The sequence below is a fragment of the Accipiter gentilis genome, chromosome 9, assembly GCF_929443795.1.
Source record: "Accipiter gentilis chromosome 9, bAccGen1.1, whole genome shotgun sequence".
In the NCBI taxonomy this organism is placed as follows: domain Eukaryota; kingdom Metazoa; phylum Chordata; class Aves; order Accipitriformes; family Accipitridae; genus Astur; species Astur gentilis.
The window spans coordinates 14,519,312-14,540,003 of NC_064888.1; the positions used below are offsets into that span (position 1 = coordinate 14,519,312).

Below are 20,692 nucleotides of genomic sequence, written 5' to 3' on the forward strand. Positions count from 1 at the left end.
AAGAAATTTTCAGTAGCAGAACTGAGCACTGAATACTCAGATGTGGCGGTTACTGTATTTCTAAGGGTTATGGAATATAATATGAGAATATGATACAAAAAAAGAATTAAGATGGATCTTAACAGAAGAGAGGACAGAGGAAAAGAAAAGCAAAGGCTGAAAGGAGAGGTTTGCATAAATGTGAAGCACTCGTCATGCTAGATCTTATCAGGTGTTTCGTCTCTCAAATGTGCATGAAGAATGAATGAAAATGAAAAAAAATATTTCAGGAGAGAATTCTGCTTTTCAAGAGATGAAAAAGTAAAAGGAAAACACAGTTATGTGATGCAAAGCAAACTTCTTCCAGTCTCTTGCTAGGAAAGACATGCATTTACAGATTTTTTTATCTATCCCTGTAAACCCACAACCACAACATAGATCCCAGAATTAGGGGAGACACAAACTGAAGAAGCAGCTGACCTGAACCGTCACCATTACTCCTGCATTTCTTCATGCTCAGTTGAGTTGCTAAGATAACCAGTCTTGCACAGGTTGAATCCAGAATGTTTCCAAGAATTGGGTTAATTAGTGAAATATCCTAAAGTTAACTAACTCCCCTGCCAAGAAATGGGCTCTTCCATTTTCCTCACATGATTATCTAGGCACTTTCACTTTTCCATATATAGGAGCAGCTCAGGGACTGACAGATCAGACTAGGTAGGGATACAGACTTCAGGCACATGCATACTCCTTGCATGCATACACAGATGCAAGCACATGCTGATTTCACACACTGAAATTCAAGTTAGTATAAGAGGTAATAAGTGAAGACAGCAACAGTCCTGCTGATAAGCAACCTTCTCCTTTAAGAGAAGGCACTAAAGGTAGGACTCTTCAACCACTGTTTGTAGTAATCCATCAGGAAAAGCATCACGATCATGAATGGGCCGGTGGATGGTTTATGTGATTACACGCTGGATGATGAAGGGGCTTTCATGTTCACATCAGAGTCAGTGGGAGAAGGACATCCAGGTAAGAAACCAGCTCTGGCTGTGTAAAAAGAATAATATTTTCATTTAAAATGTTTTAAAAGCCTGAAGAAGAATTCATCTGCTATTAATCTTATTATGGAAGTTACTTGTAACGGGGTGCTTTTTATTTCATTTCTGTTGGACCTTGTCCATATAAACTATAGAACCGCTATAACTAGGATGCTTCCAACAGGAGTTTACGTGCTTTTGCAGGGCGTGTGTTACACTGAGGAGGGCAGTGGGGTTTATGGTTGCTACTCCTTCCTTTTCATCTGAATTTCTTTCAGTATTACTGTGGAGACACTACCAGATCTCTGACAGACTCAAGTTTCACATATGGATAAGGATGCATAGCTTGCTTCTCAAGTTCTGTATCTTTATGGGCCCTGTGGAACTGTCCTGCATATATGCTATGCTCTAAAACTCACCCACGACAAGAATATCTCTAAGCAGGCTATTTTAAAGCCTCTAAAAATCAATGGTCCCAGCAGCTGCACATGGCAAAGTTGGTAACTTTTCCCCCCCTATTCCATCATCATCTGATGCAATATATGGAATTGCTTAAGCAAATAGTGGACAGTTATTTGCTAAACTTTATATATGGTCAGCAGAGCTTAGTTCATTTTTATTGAAAACAAATATTCATCCGCCATAAACATGCACTTTATGTCAGCAGCAAGTGTTCCCCCAAATGAGGCCAGGGGACAATAGACTGTTTGATGTCCTGAAAAGTGTACTTATTTTAGAAGCTGATTTACATCCCGTACCTTTTGCTTTTTTCAAGTCTGTACTCCTGTTTTGTGATTAAATCATAAATGGGTGGAATGACATAGCAGAGAATAAAAAGGTTAGCTGTGAGAATTTTATGTGTATAATTCTGATACACTTCTATAGTATTAACTTACTACTGCAGATCAAATCCATGGCTGATGCAATTGAGTACACCTCTGCCACTGTCAAGGCAGCAGGTTAAGCCAGTTGGGGTTCTTTCTGATGTAACACAATCGGAAAATGACAACCACATTCAGTGCTTGGGACATGGGTCCCATCTCAAATTTATATATAATTACGTCCAGCGTCTGTAGCGCAATGTAGTTTCATAGGAAAAATAACATTATACAGTATGGTAATTTTAAATTGATGATGGTATTTCCAGAAATGACAGGTCACAATTCATGCAACTCAAATCATTATTTTTAATCCCCCTGGGGTAATAATAGATAAGTCTCAGAACAGGAAGAGTTTAGCTGAGTCGCCAGGTTTAGCTTTGTCCCATGGTTTCCTTCCTTTACCAATTCTCTTTTTGTCTTGTATCTTGTTTTAGAATCTGGCCTGTTTTTCAGTTCTTATTCACATTCCCGTCTTTATTTCCCAAAACTCTATTGGCCCTCAGTAGGCCTTCTTTTAAGGCCCATCAGCATTATTTTCCTCCTGTGCTGAAATACGCCGCAGGCCATTGAGAAACAACATTACCGCTTGTTAGGTTTGTGTACAGCCTCTGTCTGGCAGATCTCCGGGTGCTGTTAGGTGCAAAGTGGCAACCCCAGAGGCTTATTGTAGAGGGAGTGGGAAACTGAAATTACATTTTCAAGACTGTGACGCTTATACTTTCTTAAACAGCCTAGGTCTTCATGTAGGGTACTGAAAACCCTAACACCTATGACAAAGGAAAGATACAGATATTGCAGATCAAGGGAGGACAGGTTGACAGTACTCTGGGTGGTCCTACAAATTCTTGTTCCTGAACACAGCCCAGCAATAGGTCTTAATCATCTCAGTGATAGCTCTAGTTCCCGACAGCAAATGGATCACCCTCACACCCTGGCCAACCCCCCTTTTCCCCATCTGTGGTTTTACATGAGAGGTGTACACATGCCATTAGGTTTTTATCACCCAGGTAAATCTTGGCTATTTCTTAAAATGGGTCCCAGTGTTCTGATGCTGTAGTTGGGTTTCTGACATTATCAGTAGCACTAGCATTTTATTGTGAGTTTTGAGTTCCTCTGTTTGATACCAAATGGATAATTTGCGTATTCTTGATTCTTTCTCTTCTGTACATGATAGTATAATTTTGCTAGAGGGCATTATGTGAAGTAAAGATCTTGAACCAGATCTTTGTCTGGTGGAAATTTGAATTGTTCCGATTGTATTAGCTGAGGGCTGAATGCGCTAATGGAGACCTCCTTTGTAATAAACAAAGCAGGAGAAATTACATGCTTATTTATTTGGCTATACAAAGAACCACCTTATACCTGTGCAATGCCTAAGAGTTGTGTGTCACTGAGAAGCCCAAATTCCATACAAGCAAGTAATAGCTGGCAATAATTAACATACAGGTATTACCTATGCTCCCCAAAGACTTTATAGAAGACTTTGTTTATCCTGTCCTCTCAGTCCAAATTCTTCAAAATCACTTGGGTATAAAATTTGGGATTTCCTTCCAGGTCTTTAATCTTGGCATTTAGTGGGGTAAATTCCAAACTCTCTGTAGACTTACATGTGACTTCTTCATTTCAATATAATAGCGCACATAGATAGTAGCATGGAGAAGAGATTTTTTGTAGATAGCTGTTTTCTGTCACTGCTCCATTTTGCTTTGTCCAGCAGTGTCTGTCTGTGCTGCACAATGGTTTCACTGTGCTTTGAAAGGCATTGTGTGTTTCTCTGACCCACAATGTCTTACAGGTACCAAACCACTTAGGATTAATTCCTTCCCCTATCTGGTGTGACTTCAGGTGGAATTGCCTGCAAACAGAATGTCATTCAGTTTCCCAGTAAGTATCAAGGAGTCTTTTAAAAAATATAAGAGAAAACATCTGCTAAAAAGCACCCTCAGATTTTTTCAACCATATTAAAAGCATATGGATATTCACAGAAAAAGAATCACAAAAGGAAAAACAAACAAACAGAAAATGCAGATCTTTTCAGCAAGTTGGTGCTTGCATACCATATCTAATATATATACTTAACAATATCTAACATTGTATAGACTTAACAATATACATAATACTTCAGTAAACTGTATATTGAACAAAGAGAACAGATGTACGAGAGATTTAAACAGTGTAGTGTTAATATTGAAGTACAACTGCAGTTATCAATTAGCACTCCTCAAGAATCTTTTAAATAGGAAAAATGTAATACAGCACAATTCAGCTATTTGAAGTCTTTCTAGTGAAACTTTTTTTGGTGGAAAGCCTATTTTTTGTTGAAGTGCTCATGATAAGTATCTGTGTTTCTTGACTGTTTTAATTTTTCACCAGAAAACTGAGACTTGCTCAGTTTATCAAATTTGAATATATAGTTTCAGCTTCTAGTTTAAAATAATTTTTTTCTGTTGATATAAATAATGTATCATTAAAAATACCAAATTTTATTCTGATGATCACAGGTTTTTAAGAAAATCAACCTTACCTTTTGAAATGTTCAATGTTTATTATATTTACTACACCATCAAAGCCAGAATTGTGGTTGTACCTGTTTGTTGTTCTTCAGGGGGCGGAGCTTTTTTGAATTAAATTTTCAATTGTTACTGCTATTCATAGATTTGTGTGTGTGTGTGTGTGTGGTGAATCCATGAAAGTGAATTCTTGGGGAGGTCCTGAGAACTTGCAGATGTCACAGCTTGTGTTAGGCTCTTATATAGTCTAGATTCACATAACAAACTTATGTCCAACTGTCTGGAAAACTGTGAAGCTCCTTCTAATTATTGGAGATCACTTTTGGTGTTGAATGCCTCCTTTGCTTCATAATTTGTCAACTGGGCATTTGAGTAGGGTTTATCATCAGGTCTCCTAGACTCATTCATTCCTTTTATAGTTAGAAAGAGCTGTTTTACAGCTAATTGACATCTCTGCTATAAGGCTGGGTCTGTGGGATGATTGGATTTCATGAGAAGAATTCATGGTTAGCTAATACTTTCCTGTTCAGTCAAGGAATCCTCAGCCTAGACATCCTTTTGCAATATTTATCCTATTGGATAGTAATTCACTACATGAAGGTGTGCATGAACTGAATTCTTACATATTACATCATTTTTTTAGACAATAATGCTTCACGAAAGGTGGTCCATGATGCTTTCCCTGTTTCTAAAAGAGAAGGAACACAAAAAGGAAGGAAATAGTGGACAAACATATCCTGCCACATTTAGCAGCTAATAAGAGAAATGGGATGGTTGAGATGAGAAATTTAAATAACAGAATGAAGGGTGCACAAAGCCTGCTAGGCATTGCTAAAAATAGAATGCCTGGTTTTCTTTTACACCAGGGACCTTTACTAATAGGCATGCCTTTAATTTAATGCATTAATCAGCCAATCATCCAGCTAGATTTCTCTTTCCAGTCTTGATAGATATATCTGTATCTGTATTTGGATCTAGTTGCACTAGAACTGCTGGTTGTTGCACCACCAATCAGATATGACATGAATTGTGAAACTGATTTGTCTCAGCCTATTTTAATCTAAAGGTGTGCTATCAGCATAGCCGATTAAATTATTCTAATTTATCATTTTAATTGATTAAATTCTCACATAGATTTTAAGGACCAGAAGGGACCTCTGACATATAATCTGGTCTAACCATCATACACAGGTAATAATATTTTGTGCAAGAATTCTTCAAACGTGCTAGTACATGATGGTTGAATTTCATTCATGCCTTTTAAAAAGATATCCAATTTTCATCTAGAGATTTGAAGGAGCAAGGAATCCTGCATACTTCTAGATGAATGGTTTCAATGGCTCTCACTTTTTTATTATTTTCCTTTTTGAATCTTTATCTTTCTTTCTTTAATTTTTAGCTATCAACTGAAATAGTTACATTATTGTCCATCAGACAAAACCTTTTCTCTCATCATATTATTTTTAGGTTTTTTAGAGCTTGTGATCCCAATGACTATAAGGATTTCCTCTGGCAGGTTGCCTTTCCTTCAGCCTTTCAAAACTAGATTGAGCTTGATTGATTTCATCCTGTAAGATATAGACTTTTCTAATTTGGGGACATTCTTCTCAGTGTGTCTTAAACCTTCCCGCAGCTTCTTAAGGTCACCTTTGGAATACCATCACCAAAATCTAGTATTTCTGTAGCAGTCTCACTAATGCTATTGTATGGCAATAATTTCATTTCTATGGATGACTGTTCATCTAGTTTTCTGTCATGATCTTTTCAGTGTAACACATTTGTAAGACAAACTCTCCTCTTCTGTAAATGTGGACTATGTTTTTTTGTTCATGAATGTTTGCTGTGTTATTGCTCTGAGAGGGAAGCAAAGGGGCTGTTTTTCTATCTATCAATATCCATGAAATACTGTAGATACTAACAATAGAGTTCATGCAAAAAAACCCCAAACAACCAAAACATGAAAACAACCTGTTAAATCTTCACTTATTGATTTCATTGCATACTATGGTTAACGTTCTCTTGAGACATTTCATGAAAGTTTTAGTTCATAAATTAATTCCAACCACAGCACACAAAACCAACATAAGGTTCTTTGTACCAGATGGGTGCCACAAGGAGAAATGAGGATGAATTAGTCATACAGGATTACCTGTACTCTTCTTGAATGTTTTGGAAAGAATCCATGTAATATCCCTGTATGTGCCACACAGGGAACTTAGGCAAACATGGGACACTGGCATTTAATGCAGGTGAGACATGCTTCGTGTGGAGCAAGGGCAGGGTAAAGGTTGTTCCTGGCATAGAAACTCTGGGTGGTGAAAAAAAGACTACAAAGCAGTCCCAATCACTAGGAGTTTACTGCAGGGCATTGGACCTGCACTAAGGTCATCCTATCCCAGTTGCTCTGTTGCCCCACCCAGGTAATAAAAAATTACATATTTTCATCAACAATTTTTGGTTTTATGCTCAAAAATATGGCTATATTTCCTTAGAAAAATGGAAACTTTGAAGAGAGCAAGCAGAGAGACATTTTAATCACACCTGCCACCTTTGTCCCCAGTCCTGCTAAACAAGGTTCGTTTGGACTTCTAACTAAATTGCAAGAATGGTGTCTGATTCTTGTTTGGTAATAATTGTCCCAAATTTAGTAATCCCTGTACAGTCGTTGCAAGGCTGAAAGTTCCAATGCAGCCTACATTTGCTAATTGTCTTTTGTGTTCATTCTTTTTGTGTTGAAGCGGTTAATAAGGGAGATAAGAGTCAGAACGACATTAGTTCTCTAGTCTTTGATTTGTCCCTCTCAGCTAAATGTACATATTCCTCATGAAAAAAATGAGAATTTGACTTGAGGTTAAATGTATTAAAAGTCTCTAATGACATACTCTTACAAAACATTGCTTTCCAACAGATTGTGTTTGCAAATGGCAAGTCAGGAGATTAATTTATTTTGCCACACAGCATGTTATGGCAACATCTAAACACAGTATGCAATACTAGACTTTTTTAAAGATGATAAAATTAAATTATATGAGAAAAATTACCGTTTTCATGTGGAAGACATTGTTATGACTGCTGCCTTTTTGTGTTCATTAGATTAGCTACATTATTTGATTAAGATTCATTAAAAAGGTAAGAAAAGAAAGAAAGAAAGAAAAAAGAAAATATTATGATAAAGCTGAGCTGAAAACTTTGTATTTGGGATGTAACTGAAGATATACTCAAGATTTGCCTCAGGCAAACTTCAGTTGGTAACCCCTTCTTGCTTTTGTGCGTGTTACTCACTGCCCTGCCTTAGGTGGGCTGCAGGGATCATTAGAAGCTGGCATTGCAGGATGGTGGGAAGCAGTGGGAAGGAGCAAACCCAAAACAGCCACTTGACTGACCTGCGCATTATCCGTATTAATCTAAACACTTTCTCAGGCTTTACCAGCCGTGTTGGTCAGGTACATTCTAACTTTCTGCTGAGGAGATGGAAGTTGTTGGTGGAATATCACCTTCCTGTTAGAATACTACTGATGTGGAGTGCATGCTGTATTGGCTTGTGGTGTTAGAGAAGGAGAAGGCTGGGAGTAAAGCCTCTTAGCCTCTCAGGTAATTCTGGGCATAACATACTTGTTTCACACTTAAGTGCAGAAAACTACAGGTAAAGTTGTAGTCAGTATTAGTTTACACCAGTAAGTAAATTCCCCATTATATCTACTGACTTTGCTTGCAGGATGTTTCGTATGTCTTTCTGTTTAGCTAGCTTAAATACTCCAGTAAGAAGCAATAAAAGAATTCCTTGCTGAAATACCTACCTATTCAAAGTGAGGCAGACAGTCCGTGTTTTGTATTGAGTGCTATGGTTTTGAATCACACCTTTGATGTCTTGCAGATAAAATCTGTGATCAAATCAGCGATGCTGTACTAGACGCCCATCTCAAACAGGACCCGAATGCCAAGGTTGCTTGTGGTAAGTTATCTGCTGTTTTAAGTCATCACCTGGTCACTGTTCTTTTTTTATGATGTTTGCAAAGAGTTTAATGCTATTATTTGCTAACTCACTTTACTCTCAAAAAATTACATAAGAATTACAGTCTTCAAGAGAAGGACAGATGAAAAGAAACAGTAAAAGTTTTTATAAAGATTGAAGCCTAAGCAGGCTGTAGAAGGGTAGGATAGTTAATTTTGTGTGTGGACTGAATTTTCCTGGGAGAAACAGATTTGGCTTCATTACAGTGGACTTTTGAAAGAATATTTTAATATTGTTTTGTTGAAAAGTTCACTTACTATATTTAATAAAGTACTAATTTTTTCAGTCTAAGTCCCCGTAAGTGCTTGTTTTTTTAAATCTCTTCAGGAAGAGTTGTACTGTCCACTCTCAGGTCATTACCCCAGTTCATGCATTATGTAACTAAACCCCATCTTCACATTCTTCCCCCTGGGACTGGGGGCAAGTTTTCAAAATAGTTGATCACTGATGAGGTTTTTTTAGCCTCAGTATGTATCTCAGAGTGATTAAGTGGTTTTAGAAATCACAGTTTTATGCTATTACTTCCCTAAAATCTGTGCATAGCACTGTATCGTGCTCAGTGCTTTGACTCTCCCATTTGTAAATTGGAAACATTAGTCTTTTCCTTACTTTCAGACATATGGTGAATATGAAAAGAATTTGTTGTAGAAGGAGCTAATAATGCTAAAAATATGGGTAGAAAGGACTTACACTATATGTATACAGCAGATCTGTCAAAATCACCTTCATCATAGTTATTTGTCTTAGTGGGCAGGGTTACTATGCTGTTGTAATCCTGTTTTCATCTCTCTTCTCAGAGACAGTATGTAAGACAGGAATGGTGTTGCTCTGTGGGGAGATCACATCTCATGCTATTGTGGATTATCAACGAGTTGTCCGAGATGCAATTAGACATATCGGCTATGATGATTCAGCTAAAGGTTGGTGGAAAAACTCATGAAATCCTTGAAGAGCAAAGCAATAGGCAACTGCAAAACAGGTCTGTCATCACTTCCATATATGGGCTTTAGCAAGCCTGATAAAAACTGACTATCTTGTGTGAAAGCTGCTTACATAGTGCGACGGGATACACTTGCTGGCTTTATCCCAGTGTCCTGGTTTTAGCCGGGATAGAGTTAATTGTCTTCCTAGTAGCTGGTACGGTGCTATGTTTTGAGTTCAGTATGAGAAGAATGTTGATACACTGATGTTTTCAGTTGTTGCTCAGTAGTGTATAGACTATAGTGAAGGATTTTCCAGCTTTTCATGCCCAGCCAGTGAGAAAGCTGGAGGGGCACAAGAAGTTGGCACAGGACACAGCCGGGGCAGCTGACCCAAACTGGCCAACGGTGTATTCCATATCATGGGATGTCCCATCCAGTATAGCAATTGGGGGGAGTGGGGGCGGGGAATCCCCACTCGGGGACCAGCTGGGTGTCGGTCGGCGGGTGGTGAGCAATTGCCCTGCGCATCATTTGTACATTCCAATCCTTTTATTACTGCTGTTGGCATTTTATTAGTGTTATCATTATCATTATTAGTTTCTTCTTTTCTGTTCTATTAAACCGTTCTTATCCCAACCCACGAGTTTTACTTTTTTTTCCCGATTTCCTCCCCCATCCCACTGGATGGGGGGGTAGTGAGTGAGCGGCTGCGTGGTGCTTAGTTGCTGGCTGGGGTTAAACCATGACACCCAGTAAGTAGAAAAACCATCATATATTAGTAAAAACTGAAAGGGAGTAGGCAGAAAATACTTTGAACTCTGCTATTAGGCCAGAACAGTTAACTGCAATTTGACCCATAGAATCTACCACTCCTCCAAACTTGCGAGAACTCGAATCTTGGTTATTCATTTGGCAAGCTGACTGATGCATCTTGGTGCAAAAGAGACGGAAGAAACCTAGTTCATTTCATTGTACCTTTATATATTTGTACTGTGGTAGGATCTAGAATTCCCAGGTGTAAAGCAGGTTCTCACCGTGCAAAGTGCTCTGAACAACTCCACCTACACTGAGGAGTGTACAGTCCAAATCCAGTTTGTGTAATGTCCAAATGATAAAAAAGACAAAATGCTTTATATACCACACACATTTCACTTTCTGATTTGCCATGTATCTGTTTCTACATTACAAATATTCCAAGTATACTGTTACAGTGAAGTGTAACTTTTAAGAGCTTTTGGTTAAAAAAAAGTTGTTTCCTGCAGTCCTTTAATTGCTATTCAATTTACAGGGAGATTTTGGTGGGAGAATATTATAGCAGCACATCTGCAGGTTACCTCCACCATCACATAACAGCAGTGCTTTCAGAAAACACTGGCAAATCTAGTAGGTCATAAATCTACTTTTTATCCTAACTGCCAAAGATGATAAGTGGAGATGCAGTGACCCAGTAAAAGAACAATTTCTATGCAGAAGTAAAACAAAAAGCTAAAACAAACAATTGCACACAGAAATATAATTTTCTTCTATACATAGCCTACTTAAAAGAGGGTGAAGAGCATTCTTCAAGTGGGTAATATGCATATGGACATGTATATATGTTGTATTGGCCGAACATGTGTTGGTCAGCAGCTGCCAGTAGCTACAGTTCTAGGAAAGGTTGGATTTGGAGAGAAGCAAGTTACTATTAATATACTTATGAACAGGTGGAAAATTTTGCCACAATCTTCTGTAAGTCTTTCAATTTCTTTTTAAAAACCTTTCTTTTGGTCTTTTGAAAGTAATGTAAAGTACATTCCCACTTCCAGATTTGCTGTGAGACTTCAATCTGTGTTTTTTTCTCTGTTTGTGGCTCTCACACAAACTCTCACAAGAGGTTTAGGTACAGACACTGCTTTACATGTATTACAAAAAATGTATCTGAGAGCAGAGCCTTCAGTTGCTGAAAACATCAGCTCCTAGGAATTTATGTAGAGGTTTTGAATACTATTTATTTGGGAGAGGCTCATTATTTGCTTTTTTGACTAGTTTTCTGCAGTTAAACATTCATAATCTGAATTGGCTTGGCACAGGGTGCCAGTGCAAGAGAAAACAAGCAGTAACAAGCAATAAAGGCAACCCTATATACCTCTCCCCGCCCCCCCCCCCCAAAAAAAAAAAGGTTTCAAGTCTTGTATTTAACTAAAAAATTAACTAAAAATAGAAGTTAATTTTTGAGTTCTGAATGTAGAATCCTTCAGAACGAAAATTTTGTCATATGGTTCCATGTTACTTTCCTTAATTGTGACAGAAAAAGCTAATTCAATGCTATTCTTTTTTCCAAATAGGCTTTGACTACAAGACTTGTAACGTTTTAGTGGCACTGGAACAGCAGTCACCTGATATTGCCCAAGGTGTTCATCTACACAGGGATGAAGAGGATGTTGGTGCTGGAGATCAGGTAGACATAACATCACATCTAAAAACATCAAAGCTGTTTGAATGGAAAAAGTTTACCCCGTCTTATAGCCCTATTTTCTAAATCAAAACCCACGTGAAAATTTCCACACTTCCATCTTGGGCTACCCCAGAATAATTAAAAAATTAAAAATTATTAAAACAGTTGGAAGTTCTTTGAGGGCAGACTTTTGCCTGGTGTTCGTTATAGTACTCCATGCAAGTCAGGAGAGCTCTGGCAGTTTGTAGTAGCTGAGGATGTGTCCTTTAGAACTTAGCAAAGTTTTTTTGCTTATGCATTTCATGTTTTTGTTGAGTAGCTTTAGATTCCTTAGACCATTAATCTTGCAGCCAGCCTTGCCTTCTAAGATGGAATAAACAAAGGATCTTTTCACTTTCACAGAGCTCTTGAGATTTTACACAGCAAAAAATTAGACAATGTTTCAACTGTCTTCAGCAGTAGTCCAATGAAGGCAAATACACCAGGGTACTTTTAATTCTCACTTATTTCCCAGAGGCAGCTATTTTAATAGGTGTTCCACATAATTAAGGCTGTCCAAGCTGCATTTATATGAGCTAAATAACATATGTAGATAATTATGGTATGTTCCCAAGAGAAAGATGCTAACATAAAAACTCCATAATCTGACTGATGCCAGTATGAGTGAGTTTAACATTTACAGTAGTTATTGTTGGTAGTAATATCCCGTTTGTAACAATGCTGTTGAGAACCATAAGTGGAGATATGAGAGTCCAGGAGCCAAGCTAATATTGTTCAAAAAACCCTTGAGGACTAAATTAAAATGCTTTTATGCTGTCATGGGGACATAATACTACATAAAATGAAAAGTTTCTTTGGCACTTTGATGGCCTCCCTTCCCATTGTATCAAAGTACCTTCCTGTCTTTTTTCTTTTTTCATCACAACATACACTGGATGAGGAGAAAGAAAATGCTGCTAACTCTTTAACAAATGATAATCTGATGCAGGGGACATGACTGAATAACAGTAGAAGCTGTGACTAGAAGCGTGTGGCACTGAAAGTCTGAGGCAGGAGCCTTAAACTGTTGACTAGTACGTCCTTCATGGAGTGTTCACATCCCATTCCACTGAAATTTCAGATGCGAGCTGCAGTATACGTGTGTCTCTATTCATACATAAAAGCCTCTACAACTTTTCCAGGCTAATGATAACACCTTTCCAATGACAGAATAGTCCTCAAATAGTTTTGCTCCAATAATTTTTTTCTGTGAAAGAACCTGATTTTTTCACAGAAACATCTCCATTTTTGTCCAGGTTTCCAGATCAACATGTCAACCTTCAGGCTTTCAGTGAAAAATTCTAGGAACGTAGTTTGTTTCTCATTACACTGTAACATGTTGGAGCCTGATCTGACTTTAGGCTTCTTGCACTGTAATGTAAAGCAGCAGAAAGTAAACCTGAGGGTACTGTTTACTCTTTGCTTCAGATGAAATCTCATTGCCTTTGCTTGTGGTGCTTTTAACAGTGACTGAAGTATATCTTCTCCTCCTGCAGGGTTTGATGTTTGGTTATGCAACAGATGAGACAGAAGAATGTATGCCTCTGACAATTATTCTTGCTCATAAACTGAATGCCAGGTTAGCAGAGCTGAGGCGTAATGGAGAACTTCCTTGGCTGAGGCCTGACTCTAAGACACAGGTAAATACTGCTATGGATAGTCCAGATAGTGGAAAACTAACACTTTTTCTTTCCAGGAATCTTAAATATTTTTAAAGACAGCAAGTGATGGTGTTCAGAGTATCAGGATAACCTACAAGTAGCAGGTAAAGCACAGCCACCATTTATGATACTGTCTCCTTGACTGTTGGAAAATGGTTAACCTGTATCAGAGTGCTAGGAGCAGCACTTGACCACCTACCAGGGAAGAAACATTTAACCCTTCAGACCTAAGCCATTTGTGCTCCTTGAAAAAGTGACAGGAGATCCAAAGGATTTATTTGTTTTTAGGGATTCAGGCTGGCCTTTTTGAACATGCACCGAGAACAAAAAATTTCTGAGGCTTGGGAGTTTCGCTAGAAATCCCAACCAAAAGGCACATTTTGGGCAATTTCAGAGACAATCGGATTGTCCCTACTGAGTTTTTTTCTCCCCCCCCCCTCCCCCCCAGCACAGCAAAAATGAAGAGTGAGAAAACAGGCTTCATTTCTCATACCATTGGCAACAATGTGAGCAATGATGATTAGCATGTCAGCATTGACATTTTGCTACAGTTTTGCTCTTGGAATAGCATAGCATGATGTTTGATGTAGACCAGTTATACACCTTATAGCAACTTTGTTTTTTTTCTTCTTCCTTCTCCCTGTTCTATTCAGGTCACGGTTCAGTATATCCAGGAGAACGGAGCAGTCATCCCAGTGCGTGTTCACACCATTGTGATATCTGTGCAGCATGATGAAACCATTTCGCTGGAGAATATGCGCAGAACCCTGAAGGATCGTGTGATCCAAGCTGTTGTCCCTGCAAAATACTTGGATGAGAAAACTATTTATCACCTTCAACCTAGTGGACGTTTTGTTATTGGAGGACCTCAGGTTTGTGTTGTATTGTGTTGGTGCTTTTATCAGCTTGCTTTTGTCATTGAGTGTGTGTCTTAAAAGAAGGCCAAAGGATGCTTTTTGGCATGTCTGTCCTAGGGTGTAAGAAGCAAGCTGCCTAGTGGAAGTTTTAACTGCGGTTGTGTGTGGGAGAAGCACCCAGGGTTTCATGTGCAGGATGCCAGAGTAACCTCTGAGGGCACAGTTATATCATACGTGTTGTGACCAGGCAGGCAAGTTGAGCTGAATCTTACATTGTGCATGGAATGTACAGCCCAGCTCTGGGTTTCCTCAAACCCTCTCAAGTCCAGCACTGAGTGAGACAAGCAGTCCTTTCTCTCGGAAAGCACTCCTTACAGAGAGCTGGACAACAGAAGGTTTACTTCTCTTAGAGTGAACCTGATTTTCAGATCTGTAGAGCTTGCACTGTTCTGCCTGACACCAATGAGAGCTGAAAGTTCATCTGTTCTGAAAATCAGCCCTTGATAGGCTTCTCCTGGTGAGAAAATAGATGTTGCTTTTGCCTTATCTAGGCAATGCAGGAGCTGGGATTTATAATGTGATCCTGCACTCACAGAAGTCAGACAGAACTTCCACTCTCTGTAGGATCAGGACTTTTGAGATTTAGTTTTTGAAAACAAATTCACCATTCCCAATGTTTTAGTCTTCAGTTCCCTTCAGAACTATCACAGCAAAATTTCAAAGCTCCTTCCTGAAATTAGGTCCAGTTTTACAACAAATCCAAGTAGACATTGGTTTTCCTTTGCTGTTCAGATTCATTCATTTACTGGAATTTGCCAGAATTATTTCTAAGGTGCTGTGTCTTTTCTACATCAGTGCCATGGAACAGGTAGGAAGGTCTTGAGATTAATCATTATAATGATAATACAAAAAAAAATGGTTTCGTGTAGTTGAATTGGTTGTATCACTGTAATTTTGTGTATCATTGACATCCTAGACTATGGACAAATGGAGAGGCAAACTTGAGCTGCAACTTGGTGCAAATGAACCAATGTGGGAGGCTACACATACAAAAATTTTCATGTGTGCACTGGACTGCACCCATTAAAAATGTAAATCTTTTAGGTGTGCAATGAACTGCACCCATTTAAAAATGTCATATAATTACATTTGGTAAGCCAACCAGGAATACCTTTTCTACTCTTGTGGTGGAACTGTAGTGCTGATGTTTGCACATACAAACACAGGCATGTTGCAGTGTATATTTACTGCTTTTAAAACCTTGGATAAGTTTACTTAATATGGGTCAATCTGCCTGTGTGTCCATGGCCTTACAACAGCTATCATCACTTTTGCAATTTACAATAGCATTGTGGCAACCAGAAAATAACTGTTCCGTGTCTTTTACGTCTTCAACTTTCTGATTACTTTTCATAAGACTATTACTCAGTTTTATTTTTAACAACACTAGCTATAGAACGCTGTCTTAATCTCCAGCTCAGTTCATCTAAGGAAGACACATGTATTTCACCTGGCATTTTCACCTTATGTTTTTGAGCCCGGTGATACCTTGAATTCTGGCTATGGCAAAATTAGTAATTTTGCTATCACCATTTTCCCAACAGCAACACCCGCTGGTACTGTGAGGACATTACAGCTCGTCGCGAAAGTGACATCCACAAGCTTTACAAATGCATTTGTGCTCTTTCAGCACCCTTAAAAAGAGGGGTGTGGTTTTTTTTGGTTTTTTTTTCCTTTCAGCTGTCCTTTTCTCTTCCTCTCACTCAGTTCTGCAGTCAAGTCATGATGACACACAAGGTGTTATTGCAACTGTCTGTGCCATCAAATTAAGGTTTGAGTCAAGCAGAAGAACCCCAGGAGGACAGGATCCTTTAAAGTTCAGCTATCTAGAATTCAGATTAACATCTTGCTGTTTTCTTAGCAGAATGGAACAAACGGTGCCAAAGGTTTTCTCCTGTGTATACGCACAGTCTTTCTAAGAAAAACTTTGACTTTCCGCTTATGTTTGCCATGCAAACATTCCAGCAGTTGCATTTTACTGACATGATATTCTGTAGACAAAGAATTTCAAACCTGCCTGCACAGGTGGAGACTGAGTTTCAAATTTGAGCATGATTCCATTCACATCAGAAAGCTTAAGCATTTAATAAATGGGGGGAGGGGTGTGTGTGTCAGACAATTAGTCACATACTGATCAGCTAACCAAGATCAAATAAAAATATCAAGTACTTGTGAGGAGCAATCAGGATAGCTGTGTAGGCAGCTAGGTTATCTGCACTTCCTTATTTAATATTTTAGAATATTGTTCTGTAAGTATCTGTTCTTAGAAAGGAGTAATCCTTCTTTCTCAGTTACTGCTTACCGCTCGGTACCTGTTGTGTATAGTTTAAATTAGACTATAAATATTTTGGGGCTGGAAATATGTTTTTTAGCACATATTTGTATGACAGTCTCTGTTTTGATACTGCACTGGAAGTGTTGGGTGCCAGGCTCCATGTAATGATGTACAAGGTAGCACTGACATACCTTTTGATGGTATATACAAAAAAGACATCTGCTATTTAATGTTCACATAACTTCAGATTTTGACCAAAAGGTATGAAAGCCTGATTTTTTTAATTCTTTAAATGGTGTAAAATCTGTCACTGGTTCTTATATGGCACGTAGTTTGTTAGCAATATTCTATAATCAGTTTGGATGTGATTGATAGGTCACTTCTAAACCAAAATTTCCACATTGTCTAGAATACTTACTTTTGAAAGAGGCAGTGCATGCTCTAGCTACCTAGATGTAAACCTGGTTGGTTGATTATCAAACACAACTCATGAATGGCTTGTCTTATGAATCTGGCTTTAAAGAACATTTATAGCCACTGTTGTAGCTCGGTGAGGCAACTCCATTCCTTCAGCTACCCCGCAGCAATCCATATATAGTGAACTTACTTACACGTTGTTGTAGTCTTCTGAAGGATGCATAGCATTCTTCGAGACTTATAATAAAATTGCTTGTAAAATGGACAAATTCTTTTGCTGATTCAGGGTGATGCTGGTGTTACTGGTCGAAAGATCATTGTGGATACTTACGGTGGCTGGGGAGCCCATGGAGGTGGTGCCTTTTCTGGCAAAGACTACACGAAGGTGGACCGCTCAGCTGCGTACGCGGCCCGTTGGGTGGCCAAGTCTCTTGTGAAAGCTGGGCTCTGTCGGCGTGTTCTGGTTCAGGTATGGTTTGCGGTGAATGTTGCTTTTCTCAAAACAATTTTTCCTTTTCAGCTTTACCATACACATAGTACGAGACATTGTAGTAGAAGCAGTCTTGGTGATGGCTTGGAGTTGAAGAAAGAAAGAAGACCTTGATGTACTTGGTTCAAGGCCACTGTAATGTCACTAAATAGCCCATCAGCTTCTTGAAGCTGGAACTTTTCATTTAGCTTTCATTTTATTGGGTGTTTTTCTGGACATTTATCCATCCCTCAACCCTCTGACACTTACTGTCATGGAAATGAGCATGGGGTGACTGGATAATGGGGAAGAAAGTTATCCAGACACCTCAGCACTTTCAAAGTTTTCTCTTTTTTTTCTATGAATACAGATTGTGCAAATACAGGAAGTGAGAGGCCTTAGTTTTCCTGAGATGGTTCATGAATTAATGCTTTGTTCTATTGCATACTGTTGCCCACTGAGGTGCTGTGTTTATTTGCTAACTAGGGTGTCTTTTTGCCTTAGGTTTCTTATGCTATCGGAGTTGCTCATCCACTGTCCATTTCACTGTTCACTTATGGAACTTCCCAAAAAACAGAGAAAGAGCTGCTGGACATTGTGCACAAAAACTTTGATCTTCGGCCTGGAGTCATTGTCAGGTATAGAAACACACAAAAAGGAAAATACCTTGGTGATTGCATCCTAGAAATGATTTATTGCAACCCCATTACATGTTACAATGTAAGAGTCAGCCTCTTGAGCTAGCATAGGATTGTTCCATGCAGTACAAAAGAGACTTCATCTCATTCTGTCATTCTGTGAGTCTTCACAGGTGATACTTTTTATGGATCTACCAGTGTGCCATATCTTTTAAGATAACAGATGTACTTTTCAAGTTTCATATGAAGCATATACTTTCAGCATTTGGCCTTATATAGTATGTGGAATTCAAATAAAATAAAATAACTTTTGTATTCCAAGAATTTTAAGTTACTTTGCTGTGAAAAAAATCTATGTTTTGTTTTACAAAAGGAATTGAAGGTTATTTCACCTTTTCCATTAAAATTATTATTTCTCGATAGTGAGGACGTTTCCTGTGGCCCTAAAGTACTTCACGTTTAAGTTTTGTTGTCACTTTTATGGTTCTCCATTGGACATGTTCACTGGTATGCTTGCATCTCCAGAATATGCTTGCTAGACTAAGGGCATGAAATGGATAACAACATCAGGATTTTAATGGTAGTTATCATGAAGTATCTTAATGTGAGGAATTTTCTCTTCTTTTTATTATACACACAGGGATTTGGACCTAAAAAAGCCCATTTACCAGAAGACTGCATGTTATGGTCACTTTGGAAGAAATGAATTCTCATGGGAGGTCCCTAAAAAACTTGTGTTTTGACACTAGCAGTAACTCTTTAAACACAGAAAGGAAGAGAAGTCCAGTAATGATGAGGATGTTTCCAAAAATCAAATTTGACGGCTTTGTATTCAACAAAAGGAATTTTAGATTTTTAAATGGAAAGAAAAGGAAATTTTCTTGGAAATAGATTTTTTTGAACCCTCAGTGTCTTTCATTATCTAAGATATAAAGGACAGAGTCTGTTTTTTTAATCAGCATAAGACAACAAAACACAGTTTACTTTTTATTGCTGCTCTGTTGGTTCTTTTGATAAAGGCAAAGTATGACTCAGGTACACAAACCAACGGCTGAACTTCAAACCTTTCATGGGCAAAGGCGAAGACGACTTTCCCAACTTTGCGTAAGGATCAGCAGATCTCTAGCTTCGAATTAGACAACGGGAAATTCTGGGGTCCAATTTCCTTACTGGAGTTAGCATTGCATACAGACCGGAGTTGCTTTGATGGGAGAAGGCTGAATATCACATAACTGTATCTCGGCCTCTTTTGTAGAAGATGTTAACATATGTAATATTTAAATCACCTTCACTGCGTATGTGCCGTTACTGTTGAGTTTCAATTTCCTGTGTTTTTGAAACATCAGTGTTCTCCTACAAAACAACAATCGTAGAATAAAAAGATTTTTCCTACCGCGTATGTAAAGGTGCCTCTTCTTCTATTTTTTAAAATGTTGCAGTATAATGGTCCTTCTCAACTCGGCCTCTTATACTCCTGTAGGATTTTAGTTTACCAACATAATTGAATTTTATTAGATTTTGGAATTGTGATACAAATTTATCTTTCATTACATGTGTGATCACGGTTTAGTCCTTGTGATTGGTAGAAACTTGGTGAAAAAGTATTAGATTTTTACTGTTAACTCTTGGGTTTGTGCTATACAGTGTTCCCTCCTAAATTATTTTGCTCCCGAAAGTTAGGTTTGATATAATTTCGGAATAAAATAAAGTGCATAGAAATAACTGCAAAACATCAACAAATATATATAGCACAAGGTTAAAATGTGGACCGCTCCCCTGCCCACCAAGCAGTCTCTCACCGGAGAACTAGCTGTTACGTGGCTGTGTGTCCCTCCACAGCTGTGGGAGCAAGTCTGCGCAGCAAGCGTGTCCCTCGTTGTGCCAGCACTCAGCTACTAAGTCTGGGTACCGGTAACCCGTTAGTCCTGCTGGAGGTAGTGACAGCCTCTCCTTCTGACAGATCAGGGTCACTGGCGTGCATGGTGGATTGGATATGATCTAGACTGAGGATAAGGATGTTTCTGTGCTCACGTGCTATATTGTCCTATAAGGTGACAAAATACTTTTTGCAAAGGACCGCGGATTCATCCCAGGTTTGTTTAAACTGGGAGGGTGTGAGATCACATTTATCCTCTGTGATCAGGTTGGTTTGTCAACAGGCAACAAGGATGAGCTTAATCCTGCAATACAAGGGTTACCTGTGTATGAACCCCAAGAGTCACTTACTCCTAGCTTTGTGGTTTAAGCAGCATCCTGTTAGATCTTCTGCACTGGACAAATGCTGCCACCCCACGTTTCTCTCCTTCTCTCCAAAAAATTGCTTTGTAGACTGTCTCCCAAACAGACACTGAGGTGGAAAGAGAGTGCCTGACTGTGATGATCATTAAAGAAAAGCTACCATTCATTCTCTTCAAGTGTCATAAACACAACTTTTATCTGTTCAAGCCAGAAGTTGCTCCACTTCATTAATTATGCCAATGTGCTATATATACTGTGG

The 20,692-nt window shown here is 38.6% G+C and overlaps 1 protein-coding gene across 1 annotated transcript; it reads left to right on the forward strand.

The window, feature by feature from the left end:
* The first annotated feature begins 672 nt into the window (after nucleotides 1-672).
* On the forward strand, nucleotides 673-19,600 carry MAT1A (methionine adenosyltransferase 1A). Its single transcript, XM_049809857.1, has 9 exons — nucleotides 673-1,011; nucleotides 8,285-8,362; nucleotides 9,220-9,342; nucleotides 11,670-11,782; nucleotides 13,315-13,458; nucleotides 14,133-14,351; nucleotides 17,375-17,557; nucleotides 18,062-18,195; nucleotides 18,836-19,600. Exons 1-9 carry the CDS (start codon nucleotides 918-920, stop codon nucleotides 18,936-18,938), a joined length of 1,191 nt encoding a protein of 396 aa, XP_049665814.1. The 5' UTR covers nucleotides 673-917; the 3' UTR covers nucleotides 18,939-19,600.
* The last annotated feature ends 1,092 nt before the right edge of the window (nucleotides 19,601-20,692 follow it).